The 12,046-nt window shown below is 41.5% G+C and overlaps 1 protein-coding gene across 2 annotated transcripts; it reads right to left on the reverse strand.

Moving 5' to 3' along the window:
* Positions 1 to 3,294: 3,294 nt before the first annotated feature.
* LOC122040564 (cyclin-D3-2-like) lies at positions 3,295 to 6,817 on the reverse strand. Of its 2 annotated transcripts, XM_042599919.1 has the most exons (8): positions 6,123 to 6,817; positions 5,994 to 6,017; positions 5,513 to 5,912; positions 5,193 to 5,277; positions 4,360 to 4,491; positions 4,168 to 4,284; positions 3,645 to 3,788; positions 3,295 to 3,537 (listed from the first exon to the last, which is right to left on the reverse strand). In XM_042599919.1, the coding sequence occupies exons 1-3, from the start codon at positions 6,746 to 6,748 to the stop codon at positions 5,810 to 5,812; spliced, it is 753 nt and encodes a 250-aa protein (XP_042455853.1). In that variant the 5' UTR covers positions 6,749 to 6,817; the 3' UTR covers positions 3,295 to 3,537; positions 3,645 to 3,788; positions 4,168 to 4,284; positions 4,360 to 4,491; positions 5,193 to 5,277; positions 5,513 to 5,809. The 2 variants fall into 2 exon arrangements, with proteins under 2 accessions (XP_042455853.1, XP_042455852.1); XM_042599918.1 differs by having other exon boundaries at positions 3,295 to 3,788.
* Between the last annotated feature and the right edge of the window lie 5,229 nt (positions 6,818 to 12,046).

Raw genomic sequence — 12,046 nt, forward strand, 5'->3', positions numbered from 1 at the left:
CTCGATTTTAACGCCGGCTCGACGGTCTTCCGTCGAGCGCTTATAGACGCCGCCTGCCTCGATTTTAACGCCGGAGCTCGACGGTCTTCCGCCGGGGTTTATAGACGCCGGCTCCTCTCGATTTTTAACGCCGGCGCCGACGGTCTTCCGCCGGAGGTTTATAGACGCCGGTCTCTCGATTTTTAACGCCGGAGCTCGACGGTTTTCCGCTCGAGGGTTTATAGACGACGGCTCGTCTTTTTTAACGCCGGCTCGACGGTCTTCCGCCGGAGGGTTTATAGACGCCACTGCTCTCGATTTTTAACGCCGAGCTCGACGGTCTTCCGCTCGGAGGGTTTATAGACGCCGGCTTGTCTCTAGATTTTTAACGCCTGAGCTCGACGGTCTTCCGCCGGAGGGTTTATAGACGCCTGCCCCTCGATTTTTAACGCCGGAGCTCAACGGTCTTCCGCCGGGGGTTTAGACGGCTCGTCTCTCGATTTTTAACGTCGGATCTCGACGGTCTTCCACTCGGGGGGTTTATAGACGCCGGCTCTTCTCTCGATTTTTAACGTCGGAGCTCGACAGTCTTCCGCTCGGAGGATTTATAGACGCCGGCTCGTCTCTCGATTTTTAACGTCGGATCTCGACGGTCTTCCGCTCGGGGGGTTTATAGACGTCGGCTCGTCTCTCGATTTTTAACGTCGAAGCTCGACGGTCTTCCGGTCAGAGGGTTTATAGACGTCGGCTCGTATAGACGCCGGCTCGTCTCTCGATTTTTAACGTCGGAGCTCGACGGTTTTCCGCTCGGACGGTTTATAGACGCCGGCTCGTCTCTCGATTTTTAACGTCGGAGCTCAACGGTCTTCCGCTCGGGGGGTTTATAGACTCCGGCTCGTCTCTCTATTTTTAACATCGGAGCTCGACGGTCTTCCGCTCGGATGATTTATAGACGCCGGCTCGTCTCTCGATTTTTAACGTCGGAGCTCGACGGTCTTCCGCTCGAAGGATTTATAGACGTCGGCTCGTCTCTCGATTTTTAACGTCGGAGCTCGACGGTCTTCCGCTCTGAGGGTTTATAGACGCTGGCTCGTCTCTCGATTTTTAACGTCGGAGCTCGACGGTCTTCCGCTCGGGGGGTTTATAGACGCCGGCTCGTCTCTCGATTTTTAACGTCAGAGCTCGACGGTCTTTAAGGCTAATTTTAACGCTGATGGTATACGCCCTACCGAGCGGCGAGGGGTCTTCGTCTTCGATGACTTGGCTCGGATAATTTTTATGGCCGGCCGAACGGCACAGGGTCTTCGCCATCGAGCTTGACTCGTGTAACCATACGCCTGGCCGATCGGCACGGGGTCTTCGCCATTGAGTCGGTGGCTCGGATCTTATACATCATGGGGATAGGCCGCTCGGACGATAATGCCAATTGCGTTTTTTAATATTTTGCTTCCTGCATTTCGGTTATACAGCCAAACGGAAAATACACAGCATACATTACATTGGCGCACCTTTCACCCTGCCCCGGAAAGGCTGGAGATAATTTGCGCTTCATGGTTGATCCAAGTCCCAATCCATCCTCATCCGCTCGACAGCTCGTCCACCCAGCTTCCTCGTATGCGGTCGATCCATCGCCTGACATCAAACTCCTGTTCTTGAGGTTCCAGAAGGAGGGGCTCGCTATAAGTTGAATTCGGAAGATGAAGTATCTGCTTGAGGGAAATGAAACTGTGGCAGTCGGTGCTTCCGCTCGGCCCCCTGATGTTGATGTCGCTTGTTGCTCAATCCGCTCGGCTTGCGACTTCTGCTCTTGTTGTTCCCCAAGCTTAGCTGCTCTTGCCTCGATCAGAACGTCGAGCTCCTCTGTGGAGAGCATCACCGAGTGCGGTCGTCCAGCTTCGTCCATTGCTTCCGATCGGATGCAGGAGCGTTCCCACAGACGGCGCCAAATTGATCCTGTCCGAAAGCTGAATCAACGGACGCTGGGCACGTGGCGCTCTCCTTCTTCTGACGTAGATTTCTGACCGTCCGCACGGACCTCCGGCGAACCTGCAAAGAAGTCGGGCCGGGAAGAGGTTCCCGGCGACGACCCTCCGACGCTCAAGTCAGGTAAGCAGACAACAAAGAAGTGGCTCCAAATATCGTATAATGCGTACCTCCGGCGAAGGGTGAGGACCCTTTATATAGAGCTGTGAAGAGGCTCCGACACACATACCGAGGTGCATACGTGTCCTCTGTCCATACCTCGGTATGGGCTTGTCAGAAGAGCTTACCTGACATCATACTGCTACATTCCGAGCACATCTATGATGGGACAGCGGGATCCTCTGTTGTAAGATCTTGCGTATGGTCTGGTCGTTGAACATACCTGCTGTCAGGAGATGTTCCCCCGATGTTTCCTTTGTCCTTTTGTCTCTTCTGTTCCCACGCCGAGCGGTCAGCCGCTCGGCAGGCATAGGTCCGATCGGGCATAGGTATCGGTCCGACCGGGTGCTCGGCTGAGAGTGTTCCACAGCAACGATGCTTTATGCTTCGGCCGAGCGGGCTATCCGCTCGGCCAGGTGACCCTTTTCACTATGAGCGTCGGAAACCCGCCCATGGTCGGGTTGTCTTCTGTCCGGCCCGAGAAGCTCCTGACCGAATGTCAGGTCGGCTCGGCATCCTTCCGTTCGGCCCTGCATCCTTCCGTTCAGCCCGGTATGCTTCCGTTCAGCCCGGCATGCTTCCGTTCGGCCCGACATCCTTCCGTTCGGCAGGGCATCCTTCCGTTCGGCCCTGCATCCTTCCGTTCGGCCCTGCATCCTTCCGTTCGGCCCGGCATGCTTCCGTTCGGCCCTGCATCCTTCCGATCGGCCCGGCATCCTTCCGTTCGGCAGGGCATCCTTCCGTTCGGCCCGGCATCACTACAACAAAAACATTAAAAGACAACGGTTAAAAACCATTGTCGTGGGCCCTTTAAAACCGTTGTAATTGACAGTGTTGTTAAAAGTGGAGGCTATGACAACGGTTTTAAACTGTTGTCTTTGAATGAAAAGACAACAGTTTTGCAACGGTTTTAAACCGTTGTCTTTGAATGAAACGACAACGGTTTTAAACCGTTGTTGTTTAGAGCACTTTTAATAACGCTACTACCAGTTACAACAGTTTTGGAGGCTACGACAACGGTTTTTAACCGTTGTCTTTGAGGGCGATAGACAACAATAATAACGATTTTAAACCGTTGTCTTTTAAATTATTGTCTTTTAATACCAATATATCATATTTCAATATAAATATATAATAAAAGCTCATAATCACAAAAGAAAGAATATTCCCCATATCAATATCATTCAAAATGTTACTTACACAAGAATTATAATCATAAAAGAAGAAACATGTCTCATATTCAAATAAAATTGATCTCAATACAAATAAACAAAATAAACTTCATTTACAACTGTTTCCTGTGGGCCAACTCCCTGAACATTTGTGGCTCATTTATGGACTCTCTTCCCTCAACGTGTCGTTGAGTATGGCCAACTCCCTGAGTTGTTGCTTCTTGTAGTAGTCCATTGACTCATCCTGCAAGATTTGGAGTTTAAATAGTGACTATGTTTCGATAATAACGTTCGCGTCGACATCTTGTAGAACAACGAGGAGGATGCAACCCGGGTGAAAGTTTTTGTTACCACAGGCTTCAGAAGATCTTCAAGGGTAGCAACAGCTTGGTTTAAGCGAGCATCAATTATGTCTGGTGTAAATTCTGCCTCTAATAGTATATGCAATGGTTCATTTAAGTGTTCATATCCAGATTTATCCCATAAGCTTTCTTCCTGTTCAAAAGAAAAGAGGAAAACTTGAGTATTAAGACAAGAAATAATGCACCTTAGCTTTTGAGTTGATAATAACAATCCATTAGGACATATTATAGGATGCTAATATCGAAAATTACATAGGTTCTAAAATGCACGGTTAACTTAATGTCAGTTTAACTTGTACAAAGAACAACATACTCTAGTAAAAACAAGAGAAGAGAAACCCATATCATATTAAAAAACATGGATTATTTTGCCTTCAAACATAAAGAAAAATATCTATTTTTTTATGTAGGTAGCACTTAAAAAGTTAATAGTAAGAATAATACATCAAGGTTTGGGAGATTGGAATATACTCATTTTTCATTAAGATAAATATTACATGATATCCACATACCATTATAGAATCCTTCACTAAACCTTGACCTCGTATATAAACCCTGCATTAAGTTGAAGCTTCAACTCTTTTTAAGGAGTTCCCACGTGGTCCTAGTAAACGGCCAACAAAGTTGTACTGAAATGCATGAAACCAGTAGTTTAATATATGTTGAGAGATTAACTAGTTGAAGCTAAGAAAACACAAACATACACTTGGATACTTGTCAACAGGAACATCTAGTCTCACAACTTTCTTTACAAGACTTTTAGCAAGTCCAAGAGTTCCACCCCAGCCTGGACTTGATGCTCAGAGGACCCCCATTCTATGGAGGTATTCATTTTCCTGAAAACAAATTAAGCAGTGGTGATATCATCTCAAAATGGAAACTAAGAATAGTTAAGCAATAATCAAATTTCCAGAAGTAAACTTATAACACAGATTAGAGCAACTCCTCGAATTGAAAAACATCAAGATATAAGTTTATAAGAAATCTTGTAATCAGTTTTCAGGAATCATATAAACGGATCCAACAACAAATTGATATTTATAAGTATGCCAAATGGAACATATTTGTACTTCCTAACAATAAACACAAGAAATAATGTGCAGTCTTCCTAACAATCAAGTTGTGTCGAACAAGATCAAATGCAAGAAAGACATCATACCATAAAGAGAACCATCATTATTAGGCAATATTACAGTGAGCAAATCAAGAAAGAAGCCTAGTACAAAAAATTTGTTACTTATCAGTCTTGTTTCTTGCAGGTCCTGAAAATATTTGTCAATGCTGTCATGGAATGGATTGTCTCAGTCTTGTTTCTTTCTCAATAAATTTGTTACAAGGCTAAAAAATATGCCCTCAATAATCCAAACTGGCCAAACTCAGTATAACTAAAGAATCGTCAAGAAAAAACTTATCATACTTTTCGATATTAAATTTGCAATCAGTATAAAATGTACATTGTGTTAAGTTACAAAATAGCTGACACATAATTCCATATGACTGCTTTGGTTGCTCATAAGCACCAATCATACAGGATCACCTCATCAGCTGAGATGGACAGTTATGTCGAGTCCCATTATATTGTTGCAGTGCTTTGTTGGATATCCAAGCCAACTATACCTGACCTACACAAAGCAAAGATATTGATCTTGAGTAAACGAAGTAGAGAAGGATAGCACATGTCTTGTTAGACTACAAATCTTCAAGAATGCAATGTTAATGATCATCCTTCCTAACAACTACACTTTCTTCCTCTTTTTACTTTAACCTTAGCCAAGTTCATTCAAGGAACATATGAGGCAAATAATATAGAAAAATAAGCAAAAGTCTATTTGAAGAACAAGAACATCATTGTCATACCTTGTACAATGAACCTTCTCATTTCATGAGGTCATCTCCATCTATAGAATTAGATAAGCTTCTGTACAGAAAAATCAGACACTTAATTTTTTAAACTGATAACACAAGAGCCTTCAACCAGCATTCTCGAGCATAACTATATTATTCGTACTAGAAGCATTCAGTGCTCTTCTTCTGTTGATCTAGATCTGGTGGATATATTCAATAACTATAACCTGCAAATTGGGAGCACAATTGCCAGAAGAACAGAACCTGAGAGCTGCCTTATTGACAGCTTCTGAGACATGCTTCTTAGCCTTATGTATGCGAAATGTGTAGAAAGAAGGCACTGTAGTTCGAAGAACTGGTTTCCCGCAAGTTTATCAAGTTGTGTTGAACAGATTGTGGTCCTAGTAGTGACCTGCAAGAAAGAAGCCTATAGTGCAAGAGAAAGCTTACGCTTGTGGCCGACCATGCCGATTTGAGATGTTTCCGAGATTACCTGGTGGCATTCATCCACCTTTTCCTGTCGAGGGGTTGAATTTCTCGTCAGCAAATTAGTGCTACGAGATCGTAAGAGAGAAAGGAGGAAGAAATGGTGGCCATTGCAGACAGAAGAGTCGCTTCGCACTTCCTCAACAGCGCGTGGATGCGGTGGACAGCGCCGGCGTCAGTTCCGACAGATTTAGCCTTCGAATGGAGTCGAGGGAAGAAATGGTGGAGGAAGGAGAGGGGAGTGGCGGGGTTCATCCTCCATCGGAGAGCGAAGAGCACCAGGAGCTCCATCCGTCGGACGGTCTTGGGCTCGAACACGAATCCGCCGTCTTCTGGGGTCTCAGGCATCTGGAGGTCGACGGAGAGAGGGACACGCGTCTCCTCCACCTTCGTCGCCAATGAGAGGCACGCCACGGCCGCGAGTCGCCCCATCCATGGCTTGTCGTCCTGGAGGCGGAGCAGCTCTCCCCGGGCGTTGCAGGGCAGGAAGCACCGATCGAGGTAGTTCACGGCCAGAAGCGCAGTGACGGCGGAGAAGCCGTGCCGTCGCGCAGCCCGCGCGACCCACTCCACCGCAACCGTCCTCGCCGATTGGAGGTAAGAAAAATCGCCGCCATCGGGAAAGAGTTTCGGGAGAAATTCCCATTCTTTGGACAAGAGAGAGTAGAGCAACTCCGCCCACTCCTCCTCGGGCTCAACTTCCGTCGGCGAGAGAAGGTGGCGCTCAGACTCACAGGGTGTCGAAAGAAGCGTCGCTGGCATAGATTGCTCAAATTCTTCTTCGCTAAACTCCTCCAAGTTCTCCTCTTGACAAAACAGCAAGTGTTCGTGAAGAGATTGTATAAGGAGAGGGAAAGAAAAATGGGATAGGGTTCGGGAAGGCTAAGGAGGGAAAATACTATATTTAAAGATAACGGTTTTAGATAACCATGGTAAAATGTGTTGTTGATTTAAAATAAAATCGCTTAACGACAACAGTTTTTATAAAACTGTTATCTTTTATATTTTATGGGATCTCAAAGACAACGGTTTTATCAAAAACCGTTGTCATTTATCAAATTCACAACAGTTTCTTCCAAAACCGTTGTCTTTGTGGTGTTGTTTTTTAACATTTTTGTTGTAGTGCATGCTTCCGTTCGGTTCGGCATGCTTCCGTTCGGCCCGGCATCCTTCCGTTCGGCCCGGCATCCTTCGTTCGGCGCGAACTTGGGGTTGACCTTCACGTGTCTTTGACCCTCCGCCCATGAGGGTTCCCCGTCCTTACCACCGGATCAAATAGCATGCACCTTCTTTGAATCCATCCAAACATAACAATATGTCCCAAGAATATTATTTCTTGACTAGTAAACTCACGCTTTTCCCTCTTCACATAGAGTTGATAGTTCCTTACCATATCCAACACCATTTCCAAGAGCTCCAAGTTCTCTTCCAGTAACTTGTTGTAGATTACAATATCATCCAAATAAATTGTAACAAAATTGTCAAAAAAAGTCATACAACATCTCATTCATCAAATTACAAAAGGTAGCAGGGGTGTTTGTCAAACCAAATGGTATGATAAGAAACTCGTAGGAACCTAACGAGTCACACATGTTATTGTTGCCTCATCCCCTTCCATAATTCTTGCTTGCTAATAGCGTGATCGCAATTCAAGTTTTATGAACCATGTTGACTTACTCAATCTGTCCAGTAGATCTTGTACCAAAGGAACATGGTACTTATTTTTTACAATCACCTTGTTCAATGCCCGAAATCTAAGCACACCTTCAAGCAACCATCTTATTTTTTTTTTTTTTGAAACAACATTGGGGCACTAAATGGAGCATTGGATGGTCGAACATACCCTGCCTCCAATAATTCATTTAATTGTTTGCGTAATTTAGCAAGTTCTAAAGGAGACATATGATATAGGGGACTTACAAGAGGCACAACACTAGGGATCAATTCGATCTTGTGATCGACATTTCTCCTTGGTGGCAAGTGTTTTGGCAACTCCGCTAGCATCAAATCTTTAAACTTAGTCAAAATGTCTTTGACACCAACAGGTAACTCGACCTTCTTATCAAGTTTAACGTCGATTAAGATAACCAAGTAAGTTGTTTCACCCTGCTTCAAGCCTAATGGCACTACATATATGATGTTTTGGACCCTTGTAGGCCAGCAAGAGATGGGTGAATTGCCCTGAAATGAAAAATAAATCTTTCTCAACTTTTCAAACTAAGTTAGAAAAAACACTTGTTTATAAACAAAAAGTAAATGCATAAAATAAGGACATAGGAAAGAAAGAGTTACTTGGTTTACAATCAGAGGATTTTTAATCCAAGGTAAATGAAGCTCACTAAAATCTCCTTTAGACGGAGTAGCCTTTTTATAATGTTGACAACTCACAAAAATAGTAAAACAAAAAGAGAATTTGTTTATAAGTGTTGTGTCTAACTACTGAAATCATAGTTGTATTTATAGATATAATCCGGGCGCCTGGAAGGGTCTGGGCACTTGGGCATGGATAAAACTTTATCCACGTCGCAACGGATCACGACAGCGTGGCGCAGATAAAGTTTTCTGGTTTGAGCGCTTAGACCAAGTCCTCACGCCCATATCGGGCTGACCCAGCCCTCGACCAGGGTGCAAGCCTGGGGTGCCCTAGCTGCCCTCAGAGGTCCGGGTGTTTGGACCCGGTCAGGGGCCCAGACTAGGCTAGGCAGTCAATCACTTGTTGACTGTCTCATTTCTCCCTATTTCGACTTTGCTCGCTTGGTTGATTTAAGTCATCCAGAATAAGGCTCACTTGAACCCATTTTTTTTTTGCATTCTCAAGCAATCTTCCGCTCCGGCTTCTCGTCCCTTAAAAATGTCATGCACTTCTTTCTCCACGGCCAGGATACTATTCCACAGCGTCTCGTCACTCGGACGCACTTAGCCCGTCGACTCTCTCCCGTGTCATCTTTCTCGCTAACTGCGTCTTTTTCTCGATTTCCTGTGCTCTTAAGTGTTGGAGCAATCTAGGTGCCCTAGGTTTTGATGTTTGGGCAAAGGTTTAAGTTAGGTTTATTGTTGTTTTTGATATGCATTGTGAGTATGTAGGATACAGGTAGAACAAGAAAAGTTCAAGTGTGATCTTGGCAAAGGAGAAAAGTCCAAGGATGAGTATTGGCGGTGTAAGTCTAAGCATGTAGTCTTGGCAACGTAAGTCCAAGTGTGACTTAGCAATGGATGAAATCCTGGAGGCGCAACCTCTTGGCAAAGGAAGACCCAACAACAATGACAAGGCCGATGGAAGTCCCAGAAGGCAAGACGTGAAGGATGGGGAAGCATCCGAGGGGATGCAAAGTTGATGGAGGAGGCTAGAAGGCTAGGTCTAGGTTGGTTAGGCGAGGACGAGTTTTGAGTGAATGTACTCGGGGGTTAAATTCTAAGATTAGGGTTTTACTGTAGTATTATTGTAACATTATTGTAGCATTACTGTAGTAATACTGTAATAGTCGACTGGTGTTTTCATCAGTCGACTGGTAACCAACCGTTGGCTTGTAACGATCGAATTTCACTTATGACCAGTCAACTGGTGATTGTACCAGTCGATTGGTGGTGGGGAAAACAGTAGGTGTTTTCCTCCCGAACTCTATTTAATAGAGTTTAGGGTGCTTAGCCAAGGTTGACAAAATATACTTGGTTAAAGCCTATTAGAGTCTCCCAAGCCCTCGTGTGATCGGTGTACTTGTATTCAAGTGTTTGTAGTGACGTTTCTCCACCGACAAGGAGCTTAAGGTAGTCGGAGATTTTTCGAGGAGTCATCCACCGATGGATAGGGATCATCCACCTTACGGACAACCGTGGAGTAGGAGCTTTATCTCCGAACCACATTAAATCTACGTGTTAGGTTTGCTTTCTCTTATTAGTATTTATTTTTGTATTCCACTGTGTCTACTAATCATTGTATGAAGCGACGTTTTGGGTGAGACGCTATTCACCTCCCCTCTAGCGGACGTCAAGATCCTAACATTAAGTTCTTGCGCACTCAGACACAAAGCATCAAACCACAACAATAACAAATTTGACTTGGGTGATTAAATCAAAATCATCAGGATTACTTACAATCTCTCCCTTTATTATGTGGATTAACTCAAGTTAAGTTAGGGTAAAGCAATTCATTAAATTAAATGAATATACAAATTTAAACCATTAGATATGCAATATTTTGAAATATATATATATATACCTCCTCCTTAAACTTAACTTATAACTATCCCCCTTAATCACATTCAAAATAGGGGTTTAGCTAAATTAAATTCTAAGGAATATTCAAAAGTACAATGACTAACACTTAGGGGAAAAAAATTAAAATTTATTCTCGAAATTCTAATTTTTATAATTAAAATATAATTTTCAATAAAAATAATTTAAAAAATTATTTTACTTTTTAAAAAATTCTAAAACTTTTTATAAAGATTAAACAAATATATCTGAAATGTAATAAAATTTTCATAAAAAAATAAAATCAATTTAAACAGAAATAAATTATTTACTACATAAAAATGGCTTTTTCTTAAAAATACTTAAAAATAATTTTAAGGTTTGAAAAATCTCGAGAAATTTGTTGAAATTATAATAGAGTAAGTATTTTTGCTTAAAAAATAAATTTTCAAAAAATGAGATATCGAGAATTTTTATTATTAAAAATTATTATTTGGATAAATAATTTATACAAAACAACATATTGGTCAAAAAAAAAATTTGAAAAATATTTTGTTAGTCAAATAATTTGATAAATTTTTACTGAAAGATAAATTTTTTAAAATAACATTGCAAAATATTTTTAAATTAAAAATATAATATTTGATAGAAAAATTTATAAAAAATAATACAACAATCAAAATTTTTTGAAAATTATTCTACTGATAAGAAATTAAATCTTCCTTTTCAAAAAAATTAATACCTAATTAATTTTGAACCGAAATTATATGAAAAAATTTATTTTAGCATATTAAACAATTAAAAGGTAAATATTAAATCAAATTAAAATTAGAAATATGCACAATTTAAACTAAACTTGATTTTCGAACTCAATGTAAATTCATTCATACTGATTAATTAAGTATTTTCTAGGAAAATATGTCTTTGTTACATTTCTGAATTGACTCTTGTAAAATTTATCATACAAATTTAGTCCTTGATAATATCTAAAATTTGAGCATGCATAATTTTTTAAATTTTTTATTTGTTCCTTTAAATTAGCATTTTAAGTTATCAATTTTTCAAGATCCTCTATTAACAAGATTTTGCTAAGATTCTTTTTATGTCTAAATTCTTTTTTTTAAAAAAAAAAAATTCCCATTTTTAGTTTTAAATTTACACACTGATTTAGACATTAATTAATATCATAATAAAGTTGATCTGGAGATAAGAGACATACCTCACTTACCATGTCATATCTGAAGCTTGATTCTCCCCCTTCTTTGTTGCATTCATCTGATGTTGCTCCCCCCTTCATCGATACTGACTTCTGAGGTGTTTTATTCTTCTTGACTAGCCATTAGTGTTAATCCGGTGTATGCTTCTATTTTTAAGTCAGATAATGAGCTTTCGTCCCATGTGACCTTGAGATTCTTGTGCTTGTTTTGCTTGGGCCCTTTGTCTTTTTTCTTTTTGAGCTTTAGGCAGCCCTCCTTTATGTGTCCTTTTTTTTACGCTGGTAGCATCGAAAATTTCTTCTATTTCTTGGATTTTTTTTATACTACATTTCTTTAAATTTATTAGATTTAAAAAAAAAAATTAAACTTCCTTACCATATAAGTTTCTTGATCTGCTTCGAGATGTGAGTCTGACTTGGGTTTGTTCTTCTTGGTGGCTCTTAGTGTCAAGTTCTGGCTTGACTCTTGTGTTGTACCTGCACATCTAATTTTATGTAATTCCAAAGTCGAAAAAAGTTCCTCTAGGGTACTTAACTCCATGTCCTTCGAAATGTAGTAGTCATCTATTATCGAAGTTCATTCTGGAGTTCTGAGAAAAGCGTTGAGTGCATAGTGTATCATGTCTCGATTGGTTACCGTTTCACCGAGGTTG

This window comes from Zingiber officinale, chromosome 2A, assembly GCF_018446385.1.
Source record: "Zingiber officinale cultivar Zhangliang chromosome 2A, Zo_v1.1, whole genome shotgun sequence".
Lineage (NCBI taxonomy): Eukaryota > Viridiplantae > Streptophyta > Magnoliopsida > Zingiberales > Zingiberaceae > Zingiber > Zingiber officinale.

Bases quoted from the DNA above. Each gene is read 5' to 3' on its own strand.
- LOC122040564 (XM_042599919.1), bottom strand. From the start codon at position 6,748: ATGCCAGCGACGCTTCTTTCGACACCCTGTGAGTCTGAGCGCCACCTT. The intron at 6,018-6,122 runs GTGCGAAGCGAC...ACCCCTCGACAG, and splicing joins ATCCACGCGCTGTTGAGGAA to GAAAAGGTGGATGAATGCCA. The intron at 5,913-5,993 runs GTAATCTCGGAA...TCTTTCTTGCAG, and splicing joins AGGTGGATGAATGCCACCAG to GTCACTACTAGGACCACAAT.